At 35.5% G+C, this 21,236-nt stretch overlaps 1 protein-coding gene and 2 pseudogenes across 1 annotated transcript; 2 read left to right on the top strand and 1 right to left on the bottom strand.

The window, feature by feature from the left end:
* Nucleotides 1-437: 437 nt before the first annotated feature.
* Nucleotides 438-8,901, top strand: LOC126625405 (probable purine permease 10; annotated as a pseudogene).
* Nucleotides 8,902-10,453: 1,552 nt separating this feature from the next.
* On the bottom strand, nucleotides 10,454-11,665 carry LOC126625404 (serpin-ZX-like; annotated as a pseudogene).
* A 1,951-nt stretch (nucleotides 11,666-13,616) lies between these two features.
* On the top strand, nucleotides 13,617-20,174 carry LOC126626599 (phragmoplastin DRP1E-like). Its single transcript, XM_050295971.1, has 15 exons — nucleotides 13,617-14,043; nucleotides 14,148-14,211; nucleotides 14,958-15,065; nucleotides 15,545-15,646; nucleotides 16,242-16,292; nucleotides 16,394-16,455; nucleotides 16,985-17,075; nucleotides 17,200-17,264; nucleotides 17,736-17,930; nucleotides 18,026-18,145; nucleotides 18,235-18,305; nucleotides 18,770-18,995; nucleotides 19,183-19,233; nucleotides 19,325-19,690; nucleotides 19,783-20,174. Exons 1-15 carry the CDS (start codon nucleotides 13,903-13,905, stop codon nucleotides 19,909-19,911), a joined length of 1,842 nt encoding a protein of 613 aa, XP_050151928.1. The 5' UTR covers nucleotides 13,617-13,902; the 3' UTR covers nucleotides 19,912-20,174.
* Nucleotides 20,175-21,236: the final 1,062 nt, after the last annotated feature.

The following is a 21,236-nucleotide window of genomic DNA, read 5'->3' as shown; positions in this document are numbered from 1 at the left end:
ATATACTCATCTGACTAACTGTGTTAGCCTAATGCCCTTGGTAGAAGAAAGAGTGCCTTCCATTCAATTTCCTTAAGCTTGGCGTTTATATGTTTCTCTTTCCTTACCTTGTGATGTTTCTAACATTGTTGATCAAGAGAATATAAAAGGTGAGGTGAGATAGCCCTCTAATGTGAATGAATATGTACAACTGAAATACATGACATTATATATGACAAGTTTGAGAGCTTGAAACTTTCCAAATTGTACACATGTATAGCTAACTAAATCTTCTTTCGTATGTCATGTACCAAATGTGTAATGTATGAGCTTTCAAAGCAAAATGTTGTTAATAGGAAGAAACAGAAGTATCACCACAAAGGAGGGGCAAGGCCATTTATCCAACATGCTAGGAAGGTCCAAATGGTAATGAAATTAAATTACTTATTATACTCATTATGGAAATTGCATATTCTAATGTATGTTTCTGCATTATTGAGCAAAAAGGAAATCCATTATCTGTGATTGACAATTGGGGGGCTCTCCATAAAGACAAGAACGGTCAGTGGATAAATGATGTTGCACGGGACAAACATGTAAGTCATTCACAGACTTATCATTTGTCTCATTTTAAGGGAGATAGAGATTAAAAAAATCAAATTGGACATGATACAACTTAGGAAACACAAATAAAGTGAACATGCAAGATTGAATTGAAAAAAAAACTTAATATAACTAGCTAGAAGATGAAAGGTTATACCTAACATACATTCAAACATAAACTACTTTAATGGTTATACGTTGTATGTTGCCTAATCCTATGTAAAACACATTGAAGCATAAACTACAAAATCATATGTAAAGACAGTTTATACCCAATGGTTTGCTTCTATATCAGTTCAGGATCACATCCAAGTATTTAAGTGGTGTTTTCTTAAGCATATTGTGGCTGATTTTTTTGAAACAAAAGAAACTTATTTGTTTGTATTTTAATATGAAAGGATAGCATGAAGAAAAAAAAGGATGAAGTTAGGGAGAAACTAATCCAAGAAGCGCTTGAGGGTACTATATTCGATTCCATACAAGTACCATTGGAAGATGAATTTGGAATCATGGCTGAGAACCTTGGAAGGAAGGGAAAATCTGTTAACGGTGTAGGTCTTTTCCCTCGTACGGATACCTGTAGTTGTGTTTCTTCTACGGCTTCAAGTTCTGAGTTAACTGATATGAGAGATCGGATCAAGATTCTATCAGATGGTTTCCTCAAACAACAGGAAAATGAACAATTGAGAGCTCAGTTGGATTTACAAAATGATGATGATACCTTGGCATAAAAAATTATGGCTTTTTGGGCTGCAAGTAAAGGGCAGACCAACAACAGCTCGAAGGAATCTGGTGGTAATAACTCATCTAGTGAAAATGTTTATCCTGAACTGGAAGAACATGACTCGGAAGAAGAATGATTTTGATAGTTATGTCTTTTGTATTAGTTAAGTATGCACATGGTAGACCTTTTTGTTAGCACTTCAATGTGTCTTAGACTTTTCTTTTGTTAGTTAGTTGGTGCGATTTTAACTAGCACTCAAATTAAACCCTCTTTTTATCAATTGTAGCAATGTATGTAAGTAGGGATCGTTCTAGACCGGGGATTAGGAGGGATTGCAAAATCACTTGGAATTGACTCAAATACGTAAAAACAAGTTTAAAATACTAAACTAGACTCAAAGAATGCAAAACTAAACTCTAAAACACTAAAACAAACCAAAAGACTCAAAACAGCCCCAAAACACTCAAAACTGCCTTAAAAACACAATCTGGGCAGTTTTGAACACTAGATACAAAATTGGACGAAAATTGGTTTTAACTTGACCTAAAACACTTAAAAACACAAACTAAACACTTACTAACTAATTTTGACACTTTAAAACAAAGGGGGATTGGTTTTGGACGAATTTAAAAACAAAACAAACTTTGGAAATTAGAACAGATTGTAAAAACGAATTTGATTTAAATGGGTGAATGGAAGGCTAGCTAAGGGGTTCATCTCCACACATGTTATACTTGCATACAAAACGATTTCCAATTGCTTTTCAATAAACCATGAATTCTTAATGCCCCAAGTTAATTAGGTCCGCTTAAATTAACCTTCAGATTTTCCTAACGTTATTGAATTGGATGATTGCATACGACAACCCAAAACATTCCCCACAAGTCCCCTACATGATTGCATAATAGAGATACAAGCAAGAATCATTAAGTTCTATGAAAACCATAAGCATTGACGAAGCACTTGTTACTATGATTGCATGAAACTTATGCCAAGAATTTACTTAACGCGATTGAGATCATCAACCTTTACTACTTGTGAATATAATTCCATAACGATTAGGTGAAATTTCCTTATATCCTAGCATTCAATTTATGCATGATAATTAAGCGTGCACTCTCAACCAACACACACAAATCAATGTAATTCATATAGATAAGTAAATTGAATTCACAACTTATGAAACGCAATTAGAAGTAATCAAATCATATCGCAAGCATAAACATGTATTTCGAATCCCCCCCTAGCCAAGGGGGGGTTTAGTTCCTCATACACACAAAACAAAGAGAATTGAATTTAAACATTGAAATCAAAGGAAAAGAAACACCTAGAAATTCCAGCGACGCGAACTTGAATTGCATGAACTTCCGAACTTCCTTCTCCTCCTCCTTGGTGCGGCAAAGGGTCTAGGGACAGGTTCAGGGCCTTAGGTGTATGGATGCATGGTTATGGATGGATGTAGTAGTGTTTAGGGGATGGGGATGGTGCGGCAAGAACTTAGAACTAGGGGGAATGGTGTTTGGTGGGTGCGGCAAGAGTGTGGAGAGGGTTGGACGAATTTCTGGAGTCAATTGTGAATTGTGGTGAGTGGTGATCTGATTTAGAGGTTAATATGAGTATATATAGGCACTTAAAACCCTAAGGTAATCAGATATGGACTTGGATAACCCAAATCCACAAGGAAATAGGTCTAAACAATCAGATTTTGCAAGGAAAAGGGATAAGGGTGCGGCAGCAATGGGATAAGGTGATAAGGTTTCTAGAATGCCTTGCAAGGCAAGGAATTAGGGTATCTAGAAGCTAGGGTGCGGCACCAAAGTAGGGATTAAGGATAGGGCTTCTAGAAAGCCCCAAAACTGATAGGAATTGCATGAAACCCACGGCAAGGATGAAAACTTTCTAGAAACTTCTCATTTGTGTCCTACAACACTTAGGAGTCCTTCTAGCATTAGGAAAACATGTCTCAATCCTCTCTTGACTTGGAATTCTTCTCCTACTTCAACTTGGAAACCTTTCCTTTTTGGACTTGGAAATCTTCTTTGTAGCTGCAACTTGATGCCATTTGGATTTAACTTTCCTACTTCGAGTAGGAAACCTTGTTTGAGTAGGAATCTTCATTCTTCTAGGAATCCATCCTCAACTAGGAATCCCTCGTAGATTAGGAATCCTTCTTCAATTAGGAATCCTTTGTTGATTAGGATTTCATCTTTTAATTAGGCGCTTTCCTACTTCGACTAGGAAACCTTTTTCAAGTAGGAAACATCATCTTCAAATCTTCAATTTCGTCCATCCTCTTGGCTCCAAGCATATGATGTCCATTCCAAGCTCTAAATTGCTCCAAAAGGCTCCAAAATGCATCCTTTTGCATACTTTGCCCTTAGAACCTGAAAACACATAAAACTAGCTTAAAAGACTACTTTACTAAGGAAAAACAACGTAAATGCACAAGAACAAGCTAACTAAGGCGCATAAATATGCTCCTATCATTAGTACCTTAAACGGTCTATGTATAGGCCTTGGTACCTTTCTTTACAAATTGCTATTATTAAGATAGGTCACCATGAGTTAGATTGATTTTGGGATGTTTATGTTATTTTGTTGGATGTATAGTTGTTGAACATATTCGAACTTACGTGGTTTAATTGTTGATTAATGAAAATGCGAAGTATTACCTTATAATTGTTATGAGTTGCTATTCTAGATTACGAAACACGAATAAGTAATGGATTCCTCAAATATTATTCCTAAATTGTTATTTGATTATAACATATGTGACATAAGCCGCTTCACCCATCAAAAGAATATGTGACGATTTCAACATCACTTAGTGTAATTATATAATTATTGGATCATATTGAGTGGCCCAAAAAGCATCACTTATAAGTATGATATGAGACAAAAAACATAGGTCACTGAATTTTGTATTTTGTGACGCTAATTTCGTCGCATGTTAGAATAATAGTGACAGAAGAAGCATCACGTAAAAGGAAAATATGTGGCGACTCCAGTATTCGTCACTTAAACTATCGGTGACGCTGTATAGGTGACGATAATTGTGACGCTGAAATTTCGTCACATATAGTCAAATGTGACGATTTTTCATATTTATGTAGGCCTGGCAATTCATGACATGACCCAATAACCCGACACGACACGACACGAAATTAATAGGTGTTCAGGTCGACACGATAACGAATCGGGTCATTATCGGGTAACCCTATAAGCACCTGTTAAGATAATGGGTTGATTCGGGTATACACGTGGGTAACATGTAACATGATACACGATAAGCAAAATATTAATTTTATAATTTTATAACCCTAAAAAAATACTATAATTATATATATATATATATATTAATTTAACAATTTTATGCCCATTAAAACTATAATAAATATATATATATATATATATTAAATTAACTATAATAATTATAATAATTATATATACCATAATAATTATACCCCAAAATATTAACTATAATAATTATATATATATATTATATATATATTAAAATTTTAATTAAATTTTATAAAAACTATAATAATTATCAATTAATATGCATCAATTGATTCCATAATTCCATTCTATTCCTACCGCACCCTTTGAAGAAAAAGGGAGGGAAAATGAAAATTATAAGAAAAGCTGAAAAGGAAACAAAAAAGAGAGGGAAAGATGGGTAGGCTGCCGCCCTTTGAAGAAAAAGAAGGGATGGAAAAATGAAAATTATAAGAAAAGATGAAAAAGAAACAAAAAAGAGGGAAAAATGAAAATTAATAAAAGTGGTGAGAAATTTTATTTTTTTACGTGATGTACTACTCCGTGTACCAGTCAATTAGACGTACAAAATAAATAGATTTAAATCTACTTAATATATATACACACCATTGAACTTGATGGGATAAGAATTATACAAAACTAATTTCAACGATCCAACCGTTAAACTTGTTTGTATATGCTTCGAGATCGTATCAGCAAAAATTCGCAAAAAACAAACATTCAGAGATCAAGTAACCGAACAAAACTTTTCGATGGTTATAAAACAAAAAATCATGATTTAACGGTTATTTTAACTCCAATTTTGATTATTTTTAATAGCTACACTCCTTAATCCTATATGAATACAATGAATGAATTCGATCTTCAATTTAAAATATTTACACTAGTGGATAAACTCTTAAGTATTAGTGAATCTATTGTTTTGATGGAATACTCATTCTACGAAACTAGTTTCAATGATCCAACCATCAAACATGTTTGTATATACTTCAAGATCACATGCGCCAAAAATTGCAAAAAAAAAATTCAAAGATCAAGTAACGGGACAAAACTTTTTTACGGTTATAAACGAAAAGTCACTATTTAAAGGTTATTTTAACTCCGATTTTGATAATTTTTTACAACTACACTCCTTGATCCTATATGAATACAATGAATGAATTCGATCTTCAATTTAAAATATTTACACTAAGATTTATACTTAATTAAAGTATGAATAAACTCTTAAGTAGTAGTGAATCTATTATTTTGATGGGATACTCATTCTACGAAACTAGTTTCAATGATCCAACCGTCAAACATGTTTATATATACTTCGAGATCGCATACGCCAAAAATTGCAAAAACAAACATTCAGAGATCAAGTAACGGGACAAAACTTTTCGACGGTTATAAAAAGAAAAATCACAATTTAACGGTCATTTGAACTCCGATTTTGATGATTTTTTGCAAATACACTCCTTGATCCTATATGAATACACTAGTGGATACCAAAAAATCTTATGTTATACTTAATGAAAGTATGAATAAACTTTTAAGTGTTAGTGAATCTATTGTATTGATGAGATACACGCATTCTACGAAACTAATTTCAACGATCCAACCGTCAAACATGTTTGTATATACTTCGCAATCGCATATGCCAAAAATTACAAAAAACAAACATTCAGAGATCAAGTAACAGGACAAAACTTTTCGACGGTTATAAAACAAAAAATCATAATTTAACTATTATTTTAACTCCGATTTTGATGATTTTTTTACAACTACACTCCTTAACCCTATATGTAACATTATACATCGCCCAAGGGAGTGATCCTTAAATGTATATTCTCATACCTACCTAGCACGAGGCATTTTGAGAGCTCACTGGCTTCAGGTTCTGTAAGAACTCCGAAGTTAAGCGAGAAGGAAGTCAGGTCACTCCAGGATGGGTGACCCACTGGGAAGTTGCTCGTGAGTTCCCAAAAACAAAACCATAAGGGGAATGGTAAACCCAAAGCAGACAATATCGTGCTACGGTGGTAGAGCGAGCCCGGGATGTGGTGGACCCGGGCCAGGATGTGACACTATGAATACAAATAATGAATTCGATCTTCAATTTAAAATATTTACACTAATGGATATCACAAAATCTTATGTTAATAGAAATATGAATAAACTATAATAATTATATATATTAATTTAACAATTTTATACCCCTAAAAACTATAATAATTATATAATATATATATATATATATATTAAATTAAATTTAAAAAATTGATGACCATTGGATCGGTTGAGATCAAGCCAAAGTTCCAATACAATTTCATGATGATCGATGCAAATCGAGGATTTTGTAAATTAAGGTTTAAACTTTTGAGAAAGACTTCACAACCTTGAAAACAAAAACTCCTTCATTTTGCATATCCTTGCACATTTAATATTTGTAATAGATTAGTAGTGTATGTATTATTTTTATTATTAGGCATTTATTTTCGAGTGTAGATGTAGTACTTAAACGACAAATGTGTTTTAATGTTTTGAAGTAATATTTATGTGGTAATGTGTGGTATGTGCAAATTTAAGAAAAAAAAAAATATTTTTCTTAACGGGTCATAACGGGTCAGGTTACTTTACCCGTTGACCCGACCTGTTAAGGACCCGTTAAGATAACAGGTGTGACACGACACGACTCGTTAAGATAACAGGTATTACACGAAAACGACACGAATACACGACCTGTTTGCCAGGCCTATATGTATGTGACGAATGTTGGTCATCACAAAAGCCATGTTTTCTTGTAGTGATTAGAAGACAATGATGTTATTAATTAGTCTCTTTCTCCAATGAGACGTTCTATTACAGCTTCTCTAATGTCAGCATTTCACCACGTGACAATCTCCCATTGAATGGTGATGTCATTGAGACTAAAATTTGGTTACTTAAGAAAATCTCTCCTATCTCATACACAAAACGGGCCTATTTTTTCATATTGGAAAATGAATGCTTATGGGTCTAACAATCACCACCATCAAATCAAGCAACTCCACCCTTCTTATAAATATCTGAAAGAGAAGCAACACACCAGACGAAAACTAATATGAAAGAACTCCTAGTGAGTTTCTGAAAATGATTAAACGGAATCAAACAAAAGGAACAGAACAATATCACTGCTTCCATGCTCCAAAACCTTATGTTGGCTATGTGCGTGGACCAAAAGACGGATATCCTGGGGACTACAACATTTCACAACGACAATTCTACACCAAACCCTCTTGATCACAGTAATTCCCCTTCTACAAAAGTATAGAAACTCTCAACCCTTGCCTTGCTCTATCTCGCCTTCGGCCTACTCTTGACCAGCGACAAGATGATGTATTCATACGGCCTTCTGTACCTCCCTATCTCTATTTACTTTTTATTATGTGCAACCCAATTGGCTTTTAATGCATTTTTCTCATTCTTTCTTGATTCTCAAAAGTTCACTCCTTATGTACTCTACTCTCTTGTTCTTCTGACCATGTCTGCCTCCCTTCTTGAATTAATGCAGATTCCAAAATACTACCACTAGTATCTCGAAGAAAAAGTATGTTGTTGATTTCGTATGCACACTTGGTGCATCTGCGACGTACACATTTTACCTTTCCCTAGCACAATTTTCATTCGAGAAGGTTATAAAAACAGAGACATTTTCTACTGATTAAACATGCAAATATGCTTGTAATATTTTTACAACATGCGGTTGTGCAGTTGGACTCTTTGCAAGCGCGGGATGGAAGGGTTTGGAAAGCGATATGAAGAAATACAAACAAGGAAGGGTTTCTTATATAATGACTCTGGTATGGACGGCATGACATGGCAAATTTCGTTAGTAGGTTTGTTGGGGTTGATTTTTTAAGCGTCGTCAGTCTTCTCCAATGTCATCAGTACTTTGGCTCTGCCTGTTGCTCCCATGTTCGACTTTTCAGTGATAAAATGGATGGGGTCAAAGTGATGGCAATGCTGTTGGCAATCTGGGCCTTTCTTTTGTTAGGAATGTCGGTACTATAAGATAGAGAATGCACAAGGTAAAGTAGAAAATGAACACTAAGAATTTATGTAGTTCGGCAATTTATGCCTACGTCCACTAAACAATGATCAATCTTCACTATATGAAAAAGGTGAGTACAACAAGAGTAGTCTTACCAAGCCAAAGACAAGGCTTGATGGATACAAAAAAGTATGACACACTTTTTATCACTCTAAACTTCACTCACAATGTGTAGTGGAACACTCTCACTCTCACTCTTGGAGTGGAACTCTAGCTTTGGATTTGATCCTTTGCTACTCACACTTGGTTCTTAATTGGTTACTTCACTACAACATCACATCCATATTTATAGGTGAGGGTTTGGCATTCTACTAGTTTATAGTGTATTCTTCAAACCTCTAGCATAGATAATTCTAGACTAGCCACAAAATTGTAGCTTCTAGATCTTTCCATTTGCAACCAAGGAAGCTAGTACTCTCTAGGTTCTTCCATCAACTTAATAACATGCTAGAATTGTCTAGCATGCTCTAGCCACCTCACTTGCTTACTAGAATAATCTAGAACATTGATCATAAGCTGGATCATATACCAACATCTTTCCTATATTTATCAGAATTATCAAGATGACTCGAAATCAAAGGCAAACAAAGCAGTGATAACTAAATAGTAATGCCTCTCATGGCCACGGATTAGAGGTATAAATATAACAGAGGCTAGTTCTTTGCCTTCGATATGACTTTTTTTCTGGTGTTTGTTTCGAACTAATTGTAATGACACATTATGCAAGACAAAGCACAAGCCTTAGAATTTTAATGCCCTCTGCATTAGGACTTGGTGAGTTTGTCCGAGACAAAACAATGTACCTTCTAAATCTAAATACATATGTCGTTCCAATTCTCAAGTGCTATTGGATCAAGTTGTTTCAGCAGCACGAACAATTATTTATGCCGTGAATCAAATGCATACCAATCCCTACAAGGGTTTGAAGTCGGATTTAGAAGCAAGCTCTCTCTGTCGTACGTAGTAGAATCCTACATACATGTACATATATATATATATATATATATATATATATATGCTTTGTAGAAAGAAAGAGAAACATGAGTTAGCCATGGCGATTTGCTTGTGAAAACACACAGAAAAATATGGGTCTTTACTATAAATTTGTTTCATGAAAAAAAAAAAACAGTAGAACAAAACCACTTATACTAAATCATTATCTAAGAACAAAACCACCGATACTAAATTATTCTAGACAGGACAGGTACGCACCAAACTACTAATTGAACAATGATGTAAATCGCATTCGGTGACACATAACTGAAGAGATCATCCGACAAGCGGATTCAGTACGTGCCCAACATGGTGCACCGTTTTAGTATTTTCTTCTCTGATGAGGAAAATGAATGGGTGATCGGCCACAAAGTCTATCTTCTGAGGAGGAGGACCAGTGGAAAGAGAAGACCCCAATAGCACCACGGCAGAAATAGCTGCAGCTTCGTGTAGAAACCAAGAACTTTTCGAGCAAGAAAGAAATTAGAGAAAGGTCGTACCCAGTGCACAAGGCTCCCGCTTTATGCAGGGTATGGGAGAGGTGAATGTCGGCTAGCCTTACCCTCATTTATGGAGAGGCTGCTCCCAAGTCTCGAACCCGAGACCTACCGCTCATGGGCGAAGGCACTTGCCATCGCACCAAGTGCGACCTCTAAGAAAGAAATTAGAGAGAAGAGGGAAAATGCAGAGAGAGAAAGGATTGTAATAAACTGATTCTCATTACTTAATAATGTTATTACATTTGAGAGTATATATATAGCCATTTGCTTTTGTACAACAATACCCTTATCTAACTATAACTAATTACCTGCTATACGACTACTCATCTCAACTAATCCTTTACTGTTATAACAAACTAACAGTTTTAGATGCTGAGGCATTTGCCTCAATACTTCGGTGCCATCTTCATTCACTTTGATGAAGAATTCGTGGAGTATCCCAGAAATATATGCATCCTCAGCGGGAGTAGAGTAAAGCATTTCTGTCACATTACTAGTGAAAGGCAAGACTAGGCCCAAATCCTTGAGAACTTTTGAAGCTTCAAAGTAAATAGAAAATTTAAACCTTGGGATTGTGAAGTCACCAACTTCAACTTTACTGTATGGATAATGTCGATCTAAGAAGTCAGGCTTAGAACAAACTTTGTCAACCAAAGCCGATCCCATCCTTTGCATCAGGAAGAATCACGTAGATGGAGAAATTCCGAGTCTTATCATCACCTTGTTTGTAAGGAAGTTTCAAGACTTCGAAGCCATCAAAAGCCTTTATAAACTGGTCTGCATTGCTGGTCATGAAGGGTGCCTGAACTCAGATCCCGTCGAGAAGGTGGAAGTTTTGTTCTCCTTGCTTCAAAGCTATCCTCCCAAGCTCCTTTTAAGTATAATGCATTTGCAAATATGAGCCTGGTCATCCTGTCAACTGATCCAGGACGAAGAAATTCTTTGATTAGCCCATCAGTTTCCTTTTCAGCCCATGAATTCACTTCAACTCTTGCTTCGTTCGCTTTGGTTTGGAAATCGACTTGGTTCACAGCTGCCTTGTAAGAACGGTCCACTACCTCTTTGAAAGAAGGCTTGATGGTGAGAGACTTGTCGACCCAAAGGCCATTGGCGAAGGACAAATGGGGGCCGCCACTGGGGGATCTATTGACGAAGACGCGAGGGAGGAGATCTGAGGCGAGAGTGTTGAGTTCGTCAGTGGATTTGGAGTTGAGAAAAGAGAGCAACTGGTCCTTCGTAGGACCCCTTGCTCCGGCCGCAATCAGGCTCAAAACTGTATGGATGGACAACGGTGAGTACACCATGTTTTTGCCGTCGCCTAAGTCAGAAGCAGAGGCTTAGTAATTCGCATGGCCTTTTGATTAGGGGGAAGATCGCTTTGTGACTTCAACAAGAAAGACGTCGACAGAGAAAGAAGAATAATGAAGACGGAAGACAGTATCACAGTTTGTGCTCGTCGGGGTTTTTTGAGAGACGCCAAATATCCAGGTGGAGATCGTAATACAAACACGATTTTACCAATCCACCATGTAGAGTGATTCACTTGTTCACCGCACGGCAAACATTTATTAGACGAATGACTCAAATGTGATTATATCTTGATTGCAAAGGAATTTCTCCAAAATTAGTCTCTTCCGACTCACTTATCTACCCTATTGAATTATGACATGTGTAACCAATTAACTCATTCTTAATTAGAAAAGTTGAATTAATCGTCTAAGACAATTCAATAGCTACTAGCCCATGTCTACGTTTGCAATTGGCATTACCAAAGTGGCAGAAAACAATAATATTTATCTATAAACACTTGATTCAGCAAATTCTAACATGCCGAACTATCTTTTGATTAACCATCCTCTCCGCCCAAAGATGCTCTTTTGAAAGTCGGTCACCGGTGGCTAAGAACCTTTCCTAACTCTAGAAGCCTTCAACTAGACCTGGCAATCGTATCGTCTTTCTCTTGTTCGTGTCGTTTTTATGAGATACCCAACACCTTAATCCGTCGTGTCATGTAACACTTGTTAAAATGAACGGGTAATATGATCCGACTTAAACACGACCCGTTAAAATGAACATGTAATATGACCCAACCATTTACCTGTTAAAGAAAATATATTTTAAACCAATAAATAATCAAATAAAAAATGTAATACTAAAAATAAGTAAGATCAAAGAATCCAACGGTAAGGATTTAATTTCACAAGTGAGATTAAATCTTATGGCTATTATTGTAGTAAGATTTTTTAATTAACGAAGAAGTGCGAAAAATATAAAAATAAAAATACAGACGCTCATAATGACAAACTCTCCAACTTTTGGGAAGAGGTCAACTCTCATATTCGCAACCACAATCCCATAAACCAAATATTTAAATTTAACTGTAGATTGTTGTTCACATTTACGCTTTATTCTTCTAATTAAATTTCTTTTTTTTCATATTTGGTTTTTTGAAAACATTTTCTTTTATGGTTAACTGAAATATGATTGATGATATATAATTTCTAGGGACTTTATAAACTCTAAGCAATATTTTCATTAACCGTAAAAATGTGAATGTGATATCAACGATCTGAACCGTTCATTTTTCTACATCCACTAAAAGATAATGTTTTAAAAAATATATATATAAAAAGAAATTCAATGAGAAGAATAGAACTTAAACGATAATCGACGGTTAAATATAAATATAATGTTTAAGGGCTATGTTGTCGAACTTCAAAGTTGACCTCCTTCATCAAAGTTGTTAGTTTATCATTACGAGTGGTTGTATTTTTTGTTTATTTATATTTTTCACACTTCTATATTAATTATTATTAATTTACACTCAAACAATAACACTATTCATTAGAGTTTGGAGGGTTTTAAAAATCTAAATGACAATGTAACCATCGTCTAAATGTAGATGATACAATCATGAGCGTTTGTTTATTCTTTTCACATTTTCACTTTTACAATAATTATTATGAATTTTATTTATTTTAAACTTCCCTGTTCACAGGGGTTTGTAGTGTTTTAAAAATCCAAACGATGATATACCCATCATCAAAGCGGAAATGATACGATCATGAGCGTTTCTATATTTTTTCACATTTGCATATTAATCATTAAAAAAATTTTAATGTGCTTGGTATTTTTAAATTGCTTTGGTATTTTTAATGTGCTTTGAATTTTTTTTAATCTCGGTTATGTGAGATTAAATACTCTGACCATTGTAGTAAGTTTTTTTTTAGTAGTTTACAATTATCAAACTAACTTTTTCTTATAGCGTTGAAATAGGTTACTCGTTGATAAATCTTTAGTGTGAGATCCAATAACGACTTAATTAGTTAACATATAAACCTAAAATATGTTTTTTCCCTTGGCGGGCCCCACCAATCCTCCTAACATGTAACAACTCTATCTTTTGTAAAATTAAAAAAGAAAAAAGAAAACGAATTAAAAAATGCATTGACTGAATTCAAAATGAGGCAAGGGGATGAGAGCCGAGTCTCTCTCTCTCTCTCTCTCTCTCTCTCTCTCTCAGTCAGCAGCACCACTCAGGCACTCACCATCAACTCATTTCTCTTCAGAAACGGAAATTCATCAAATTCTTTTCCCAGTTACTAAAAAAATTAAATTTTTAGACAAAATTAGCGAAAATAGCTTTCTTGCTCCTCACCACCCTCTATTACCTCTTCCTCGCTCTCACCCTCGGTGCGTGCTTTATCATCGTCTCAACCGCCTCCACTGCTTCTTCTTCACTTCCCCCAATGGCCACCATGGAGGGCTTGATAGGCCTCGTCAATCGAATTCAGAGGGCCTGTACGGTCCTCGGCGACCACGGCGGCGCCGACTCTGCATTGCCTACTCTCTGGGAGTCTCTTCCTCTCGTCGTCGTCGTCGGCTGCCAGGTCCCTCTCTCTTTCTCACCACGCACTCGTTGTTGTTTTCCTCTGGTTTCTTTCTTGTTTGGCTAATCGAGTTTTTGCGGTGTGTTTGGATGATGTAATTGCAGAGTTCTGGAAAGTCGTCGGTGTTAGAGAGCATCGTCGGGCGTGATTTTCTTCCGAGAGGATCTGGTTAGGGTTTATGCTTACTGATTACCAATTTTCATATTTTATGCTGTTTGGCTCCTGAGAAAACAGAGGAAAGAAATGTAATAAAAACAGAACCAGGAGTCTCTCCTGAGCACTTCCCTAGGGATCCTAGGGATCCCGCAATCGTATCCGTTCATTTTATATCGTGCGGTCAGTTTTCGTTAGGTACTATTCATATTTGAATTTTAAAATTTTAATTTTAAATCATTTCTGACCGCACGATATACGATGAACGGATAAGATTGCGGGATCCTAGGATCCTAGGAAAGTGCTCAGGAGAGACTCCTGGTTCATAAAAACAGAATAATAACAATAACAATAATATTATTATTATTAAAATTAAGTCAACTATTTTCAACATATAAAGGTAATCGTCAACTCGGTCAAACTAAATAATTTTAAATTGATTAATTATAAATTGATTTGTTTATGGTTACATTTACTTTTCTATTAGAATATACTCAGAAGGCCACACTAATAAAGGTTTTCTTTACAGATTATGATTGTTGTCTTTCAATCTTATGCGCTGTTTGGCTGCTGAGAAAGCAGAGGAAAGAAAATGAAACAAAAAGCAAATTTTAAAAGAAAAGTAAACTATTGTTCAGCATAAAAAAAAATAGTCAACTAAACTAAGCAATATAAAGTTTCTTGTTTGATGATTACATTATTTGTATTAGAATCATGCACATTAAAGCTTCAAAAGTAATTTTAGTTTGCTTGGTTTGCAGGAATAGTGACCAGGAGGCCATTGGTCTTGCAGCTGCACAAGACAGAACAGGGAATGCAGGAATACGCCGAGTTCCTCCACTTGGAAAAGAAAAGATTCACTGATTTTTGTATGTTATTTATTGTAAAGATGTGCTATGGATCGAGCACCTGATTAATGTTTTTCTAGTGATTATTCTGGTTTTGACTAGATGATAACGTTAATGTTATTACATTATGGATCCTAGTTTGAGTAGTGGTTTGTGACTTTTTCTTACATATAGTGTAAAATGGTAGATTTTGATGGAAAACTTGGGTGATTGGTAATATAGTATGAGTGATGAAACAAAAACTTGATGGTTTGCAGGAAAATACTAACAACATGCAACTATTATGTTGTTATTTTGTTCGTATTTTTCAATAGCCTTATTTTCAGGTTGTCACTTTTGCTTGTTTAATTATGAATCAAAATCACTTCAAGCGTGAAATGTATTCTTAGAAATATAGCAATGAAATTTTAGCAAAAGTGTCTAATGTTTCCCCTTCTCTTTTATTTTGAAGTGGAATTTCATATTGGATTTTCTTGTTTGTGTCTTCATTTCTTAAACAGCTGCTGTTCGAAGAGAAATTCAGGATGAAACTGACAGAATTACTGGGAGATCAAAACAGATATCTAATGTTCCTATTCATCTCAGTATCTACTCCCCAAATGGTAACAATGTTCTTTACATTGGTTTTGGTGTGATTGTGAATTGTTATTGTGATCCTTGTTCTTTTTGTGCACGTATGTATTGGTAGCATTGCTTTACATTACAGATTTACAGTTTATTTTGTTAATATTAACAGAAATTTCATTCTATGTGATGATTATGACCTGTATTACATCAAAAGAGTGACCTTGATTTCATGAAGTGCACACAATGCAACGAAGCATTTGTGTTTCAGTTAGAGAAATTTGATTCCATGATCATGTAGTTACATTCTAAATATTTATTTTCGTCCTGTTTAACCATGAGAGTGTCAACAAATGGCTTCCTGCGTAAAACTACTCTTGTTGTGATGAATGAAAATTCTTAGCTTAACTGTTCATCAATAATTTTATTATTTTCCTTCTTCTGAAATCTTGGGTTAAAACAAGTTTCTACAATGGAAATTATCTGTGGTCTTTTGGTGGAATGAATTATCTGTGATTCATGTTTTTTCTGTCGCATAAGGTTGAACCCTTATCTTTTATTCAATGAAGTATTCAATATTGATCTGTTGTCCATTTTGCTCTCTGACAAACATATGGTTTATCTTCTTGGCAGTTGTCAATCTAACATTGATAGATTTGCCTGGTTTAACCAAGGTTGCTGTAGGTATAATTGTTAAACTGTTTCCCCCTTGGTTCCAAGTTTCAAACGAAAATTTTAATGTTTTATTTATTGAATATCTACTCATAGATGTTTCTTGCTGACAGAGGGACAGCCAGAGAGTATCGTTCAAGACATTGAAAACATGGTTCATTCTTATGTTGAGAAGGTAATACGGAGTTCCTTTCCCCACCCCCCACCCCCCCCCCCCCCTCCCCCCCTCCTCAATTTATAGATAAATAGCTTAGAACAATGGAGAATTCAGTCAGAAACCAAGTTCGCAGTTGCAATGGACATTCTGTCAAGCAATTTACTCTTTAAATTTGTATCCTCTATTCAAAGGGGCAGACTGAATCTGGATATTCTGACGATTCAGTTTTCATTTGGAATAGCAATTCATTCTTATCACAGCTTGCATGTAAATAACATCTTTTTATCTATTTAAGTCAATTTAAGGGCTGAAGAGTTATACTTAAATCGATTCCCCATTTTTGAGCTTTGATTGATAAATGTTTTTATCCTTAAGTCTTAGCTTTATTAACCGTTCTAATATTTATCCTGCATGTTTGTGTTGTGACCATTACCAGGATATGTATTACCATTTACTAAATTTCTGGATAGATTGTTTGCCTTGAAGTTATTCACAAGCTAAGTTTGGTTTTAATCTTCATTCTTAATGAAAACGCTTCTTGGTACAGCCTAATTGCATCATTCTGGCAATAACTCCAGCCAATCAGGACATAGCAACATCTGATGCTATCAGGATTGCTCGACTAGTTGATCCTACAGGTATCGTCCCTGAACTATTTTCCGACTTTATCATTCAACTGTATGATCTCACATGGTCCATGCGTCACAAATCTTCTTTTGTGCTTTCGTTTTATGTATTGATCTTCTGTGTTTCTTTTCTTAGGTGAAAGGACATTTGGTGTGTTGACAAAGCTTGATTTAATGGACAAGGGAACAAATGCTTTGGATGTAAGACTTCTTGCTTGTATTATGCTGTTCCACTTGAATTGCTATTTCATGTACTAAATATTTCCATCTGTACTCTAGTCCGATTAATCTATTATTAAAAAGATCTATCAGACTGCGGTGTATTGAATGATTTGATCAATGAATATTCGATTCTTTTTTCAAATTTTAATCGACAACAAGTCTTCCAAGTTTCATATAAATATAAAAAAGTGATTGGGGTCGTCATTAATTATTTGAGATAGTATTTCAGTACTATACGTAAGTATATAGGTTTATCCTTCATCCTTTCTGAAGTTTCAAGTTAAGAAAGGTGTTTAGCTAGAACATCTATGGTGGTGGTTAATTTTGTTGGGTGTTGCATTTTATATTAGAACATTTTGTGCTCATGGAGGTTCGTGTTTGTTTTTTCCTGGAGGTCATCAATCCACTCTGTTGATGATAGGTCATGATGTTTTCTTTGCATTGAGTTAGGTTCTCGAAGGAAGGTCTTATCGGCTGCAACACCCTTGGGTCGGAATTGTGAACCGTTCACAAGTTGATATTAACAAAAATGTGGATATGATTGCTGCCAGGCGGAGGGAGCGCGAATTTTTTAATTCCAGTCCAGATTACGTACATTTGGCAAGCAAAATGGGTTCAGAATATCTTGCAAAACTTCTCTCAAAGGTTTTCCCAGCCCCCTACATCTATGATTTGATAGCTCAATGTCTACATATAATGTAGAAGTTGGGAGTTAACGTTTAGTTTTCATATGATTTCAGCATTTGGAGTCTGTAATTAAAGCTCGCATTCCAGGAATAGCATCTTTGATCCATAAAAGCATCAGAGAACTTGAAGCGGAGTTGGATTATCTTGGTAGACCTGTTGCTATTGATGCAGGGGTGAGAAATCTATATATGTCATCCATTCATTCATATTGTGATGCTATTTGGTTTTAGATTATCATATGAAGTTATTTTGTTTGTATCAGGCACAGTTATATACTATCCTAGAGTTATGCCGGGCATTTGACCAGATATTCAAGGAGCATTTGGATGGAGGGTAATACATCCCATTTAAAATGCCCTATACATATACTTTTTTTGTAGAATACATATGGATGATAGTGCCTCCTTTCATGTAACTTTCCATTTTCTGATCAAGAATCTGATGTCCAGCGATCTGTTTACATTGGGAAAAAAATAAGATGCATTTAATGCTTCATTTTGTGACCAACACATGATCTTATTCTTCACAGTTCATGTGCGATTGAGCATATGTGAGCCTGATCAAAGAATTTCTTTACTTGATTCCTCTGCTCTTTCATATGAATTCACCAGTTCTGTATGGCTGGCTTTGAGAAAGCCTGTCAGCTCTAAAGGTTCAAAAGTAGTTAACTTGCAATACATTAGCCAGTGATTATATATAACTGCTATTTTTTCAATTCACTCAATTTGTATCCAGTAATGCTGCCCACAAGTATGGGAAAAAAAGATAATAGCATTTCACTGATTTTTATACTGCAGACGACCTGGTGGAGATCGGATATATGCTGTATTTAATCACCAGCTCCCTGTTGCTTTGAGGAAGCTCCCTTTTGACCGTCATCTTTCAGTTGAAAATGTAAGGAAAGTCGTTTCAGAGGCAGATGGGTACCAACCTCATCTAATTGCACCTGAGCAAGGTTATCGGCGCCTCATTGACAGTGCACTTAACTATTTCAGGGGTCCATCTGAAGCATCAGTAGATGCGGTAGGTGTCTACCATTCCATCTTCTTGTCCTCAGGGTAGTTTCCTGGGGTTAATTAGCGCTGAACAAGCTATAGCATAGCAATTTTGTTTCCGTGGCCACTGGAAGCAGAATTGTTTTCAATTTTGTTCACTTGACAATAAAGTAGTTATTCAAGCAGCATTCTTATTCAGTAATCAAATACTGCAGGTTCACTTTATTTTGAAGGAAATTGTGAGAAGGTCAATCGGAGAAACTCAGGTTCAAATCTTCATTACTAATACACTCCATCTAACACTCAAATGGTTTATTAGTGGGGAAAGTTATAGATTGTGTTTTGGGAATGAAACAGGAGCTGAAGCGCTTTCCAACTCTTCAAGCCGAATTGGCAGCAGCTGCTAATGAAGCATTGGAGAGGTTTCGTGAAGACAGCAAGAAGACAACTTTGCGATTGGTGGACATGGAATCCTCGTATCTGACAGTGGATTTCTTCCGGAATCTCCCTCAAGAAGTGGATAATGGAAATCCGTATGCCGCTCCTGAAGTTCGATATGCAGAGGGGCACTTCAACAGGATAGGTTCCAATGTTTCCTTGTATGTTAAGATGGTCTCAGAGACACTGAGAAATACTATCCCGAAGGCTGTCGTTCATTGTCAAGTGAGGGAGGCTAAGAGGTCTTTGCTTGATCACTTGTATATCCGATTGGGCAAAATGGAGGTTCTATCTCTCTCTCTCTCTCTCTCTCTCTCTCTCTCTCTCTTATAGGGTGGATGCTGTTTGGCTGATTCGAGTACTGTTATTTCGTGCAGGGAAGGCAACTTGCACAATTGCTGGGTGAAAATCCTGAAGTGATGGAAAGGAGGCAACAATGTGGCAAGAGGCTTGAATTGTACAAGTCTGCGAGGGATGAGATCGACTCGGTCTCATGGTCCAAATGAAACTGACCCTCAATGCATCTTTTTTGTGTGTATTTTAGGATAAATAACCGTGAATGCATATCAAATATAGTCGTTTCTGGTGGAGTTTAAATCATTTCAGTTAAAAGACATTTCCTTAGGATCATTATCATGGTCCTTGCCATCTTGTGATATCATGCCCGCACAAGCCTATTTGAGATGTTCATGGCTTTTATTTTATTTTTAATTTTACATATATTGAATAAACGGTTATATGGGTATCTATCCATAATTACTCATTTAAATTTCACGGGTAAATAGTTAATACTCATAATCGTTTATTTGTTTAAATGGGTACCTATAACTGTAACCGTGAGCTTTAAATGGATAGGTAATCACGGTTACCCATACCTATGGGTATTTTGCCCATTCCTATGTATTGACCTCATCTGTTTAAATTGCTTAATTAAAAAAAAAAATTAAAAGGAAACAAGCAACGGACACAGGTCCCCAAGAGAGGATCACATCCGTTCATTGGTCGGATATGTATGACACTTGTGGTAGCATTTATAGTTTATTTCTTTTTTTTTTTTATGTTGAATTTCTAATGTCGGATTTAATGTTTGTTACGACGGATAAGTTTTTGTACGTTATGTGTAATATAAAACATTTATTATGAGATTTTGTTAATCGTAGCCTTGGTTTATAAATGAAATATAGTTGAAATTATTTTCCTATAATTTGGTGTATTTGTTAATAGCTGAACATTGAGGGAGAACGTTATTTTTTATTATTTTAATGTATGTGGTGTCGCTTTATGGGCGATAGTACCTAAAGAATTTTATTTATTTTACTTACATGATGTCGGTTTTGACCGACAGTAAGTGTGATTTTTAATTATTTATTTATTAGGTAATGTCGGTTTTAACCGACATAATGTGCCATGGTAATGTCGCTTAAAAGCGACGTTAGACGCTACGTCGATTTTAAGCGACGCTGCTGTTTAATTTTATTTTATATTACCTATATTCTTGGTGGCGGATTAAGGGGGTCTAAGCAATGTCATTGCCCTTTTGTGACGGTAGTATTGGTGTCGGTTACTAAATTCGACATTGCACGATTTAATGTCGGATTTGTGCCAAATATCCGACATTAACTGGTGTTTCTTGTCGGTTTTAAAGCGCCAATGATGTCCCCTTTTGTAGTAGTGTGAAGTACATTAATTTATTCATATGGTAACTAAATATTATTTTGTTTCCCAAGTGTTTGTAGTTCTGTGATTAATTTGTTTGTACAATCTAAGGAATGCATTCTAGTAATAATTTTTTAAGGAGTAACACAAAATGTAAACGTGTTTTGTTTAAAAT

Source organism: Malus sylvestris, chromosome 6 (genome assembly GCF_916048215.2).
Source record: "Malus sylvestris chromosome 6, drMalSylv7.2, whole genome shotgun sequence".
Taxonomy (NCBI): Eukaryota; Viridiplantae; Streptophyta; class Magnoliopsida; order Rosales; family Rosaceae; genus Malus; species Malus sylvestris.
The sequence above is the reverse complement of the archived record's forward strand: the minus strand, read 5'-3'. Positions and strand labels throughout refer to the sequence as shown.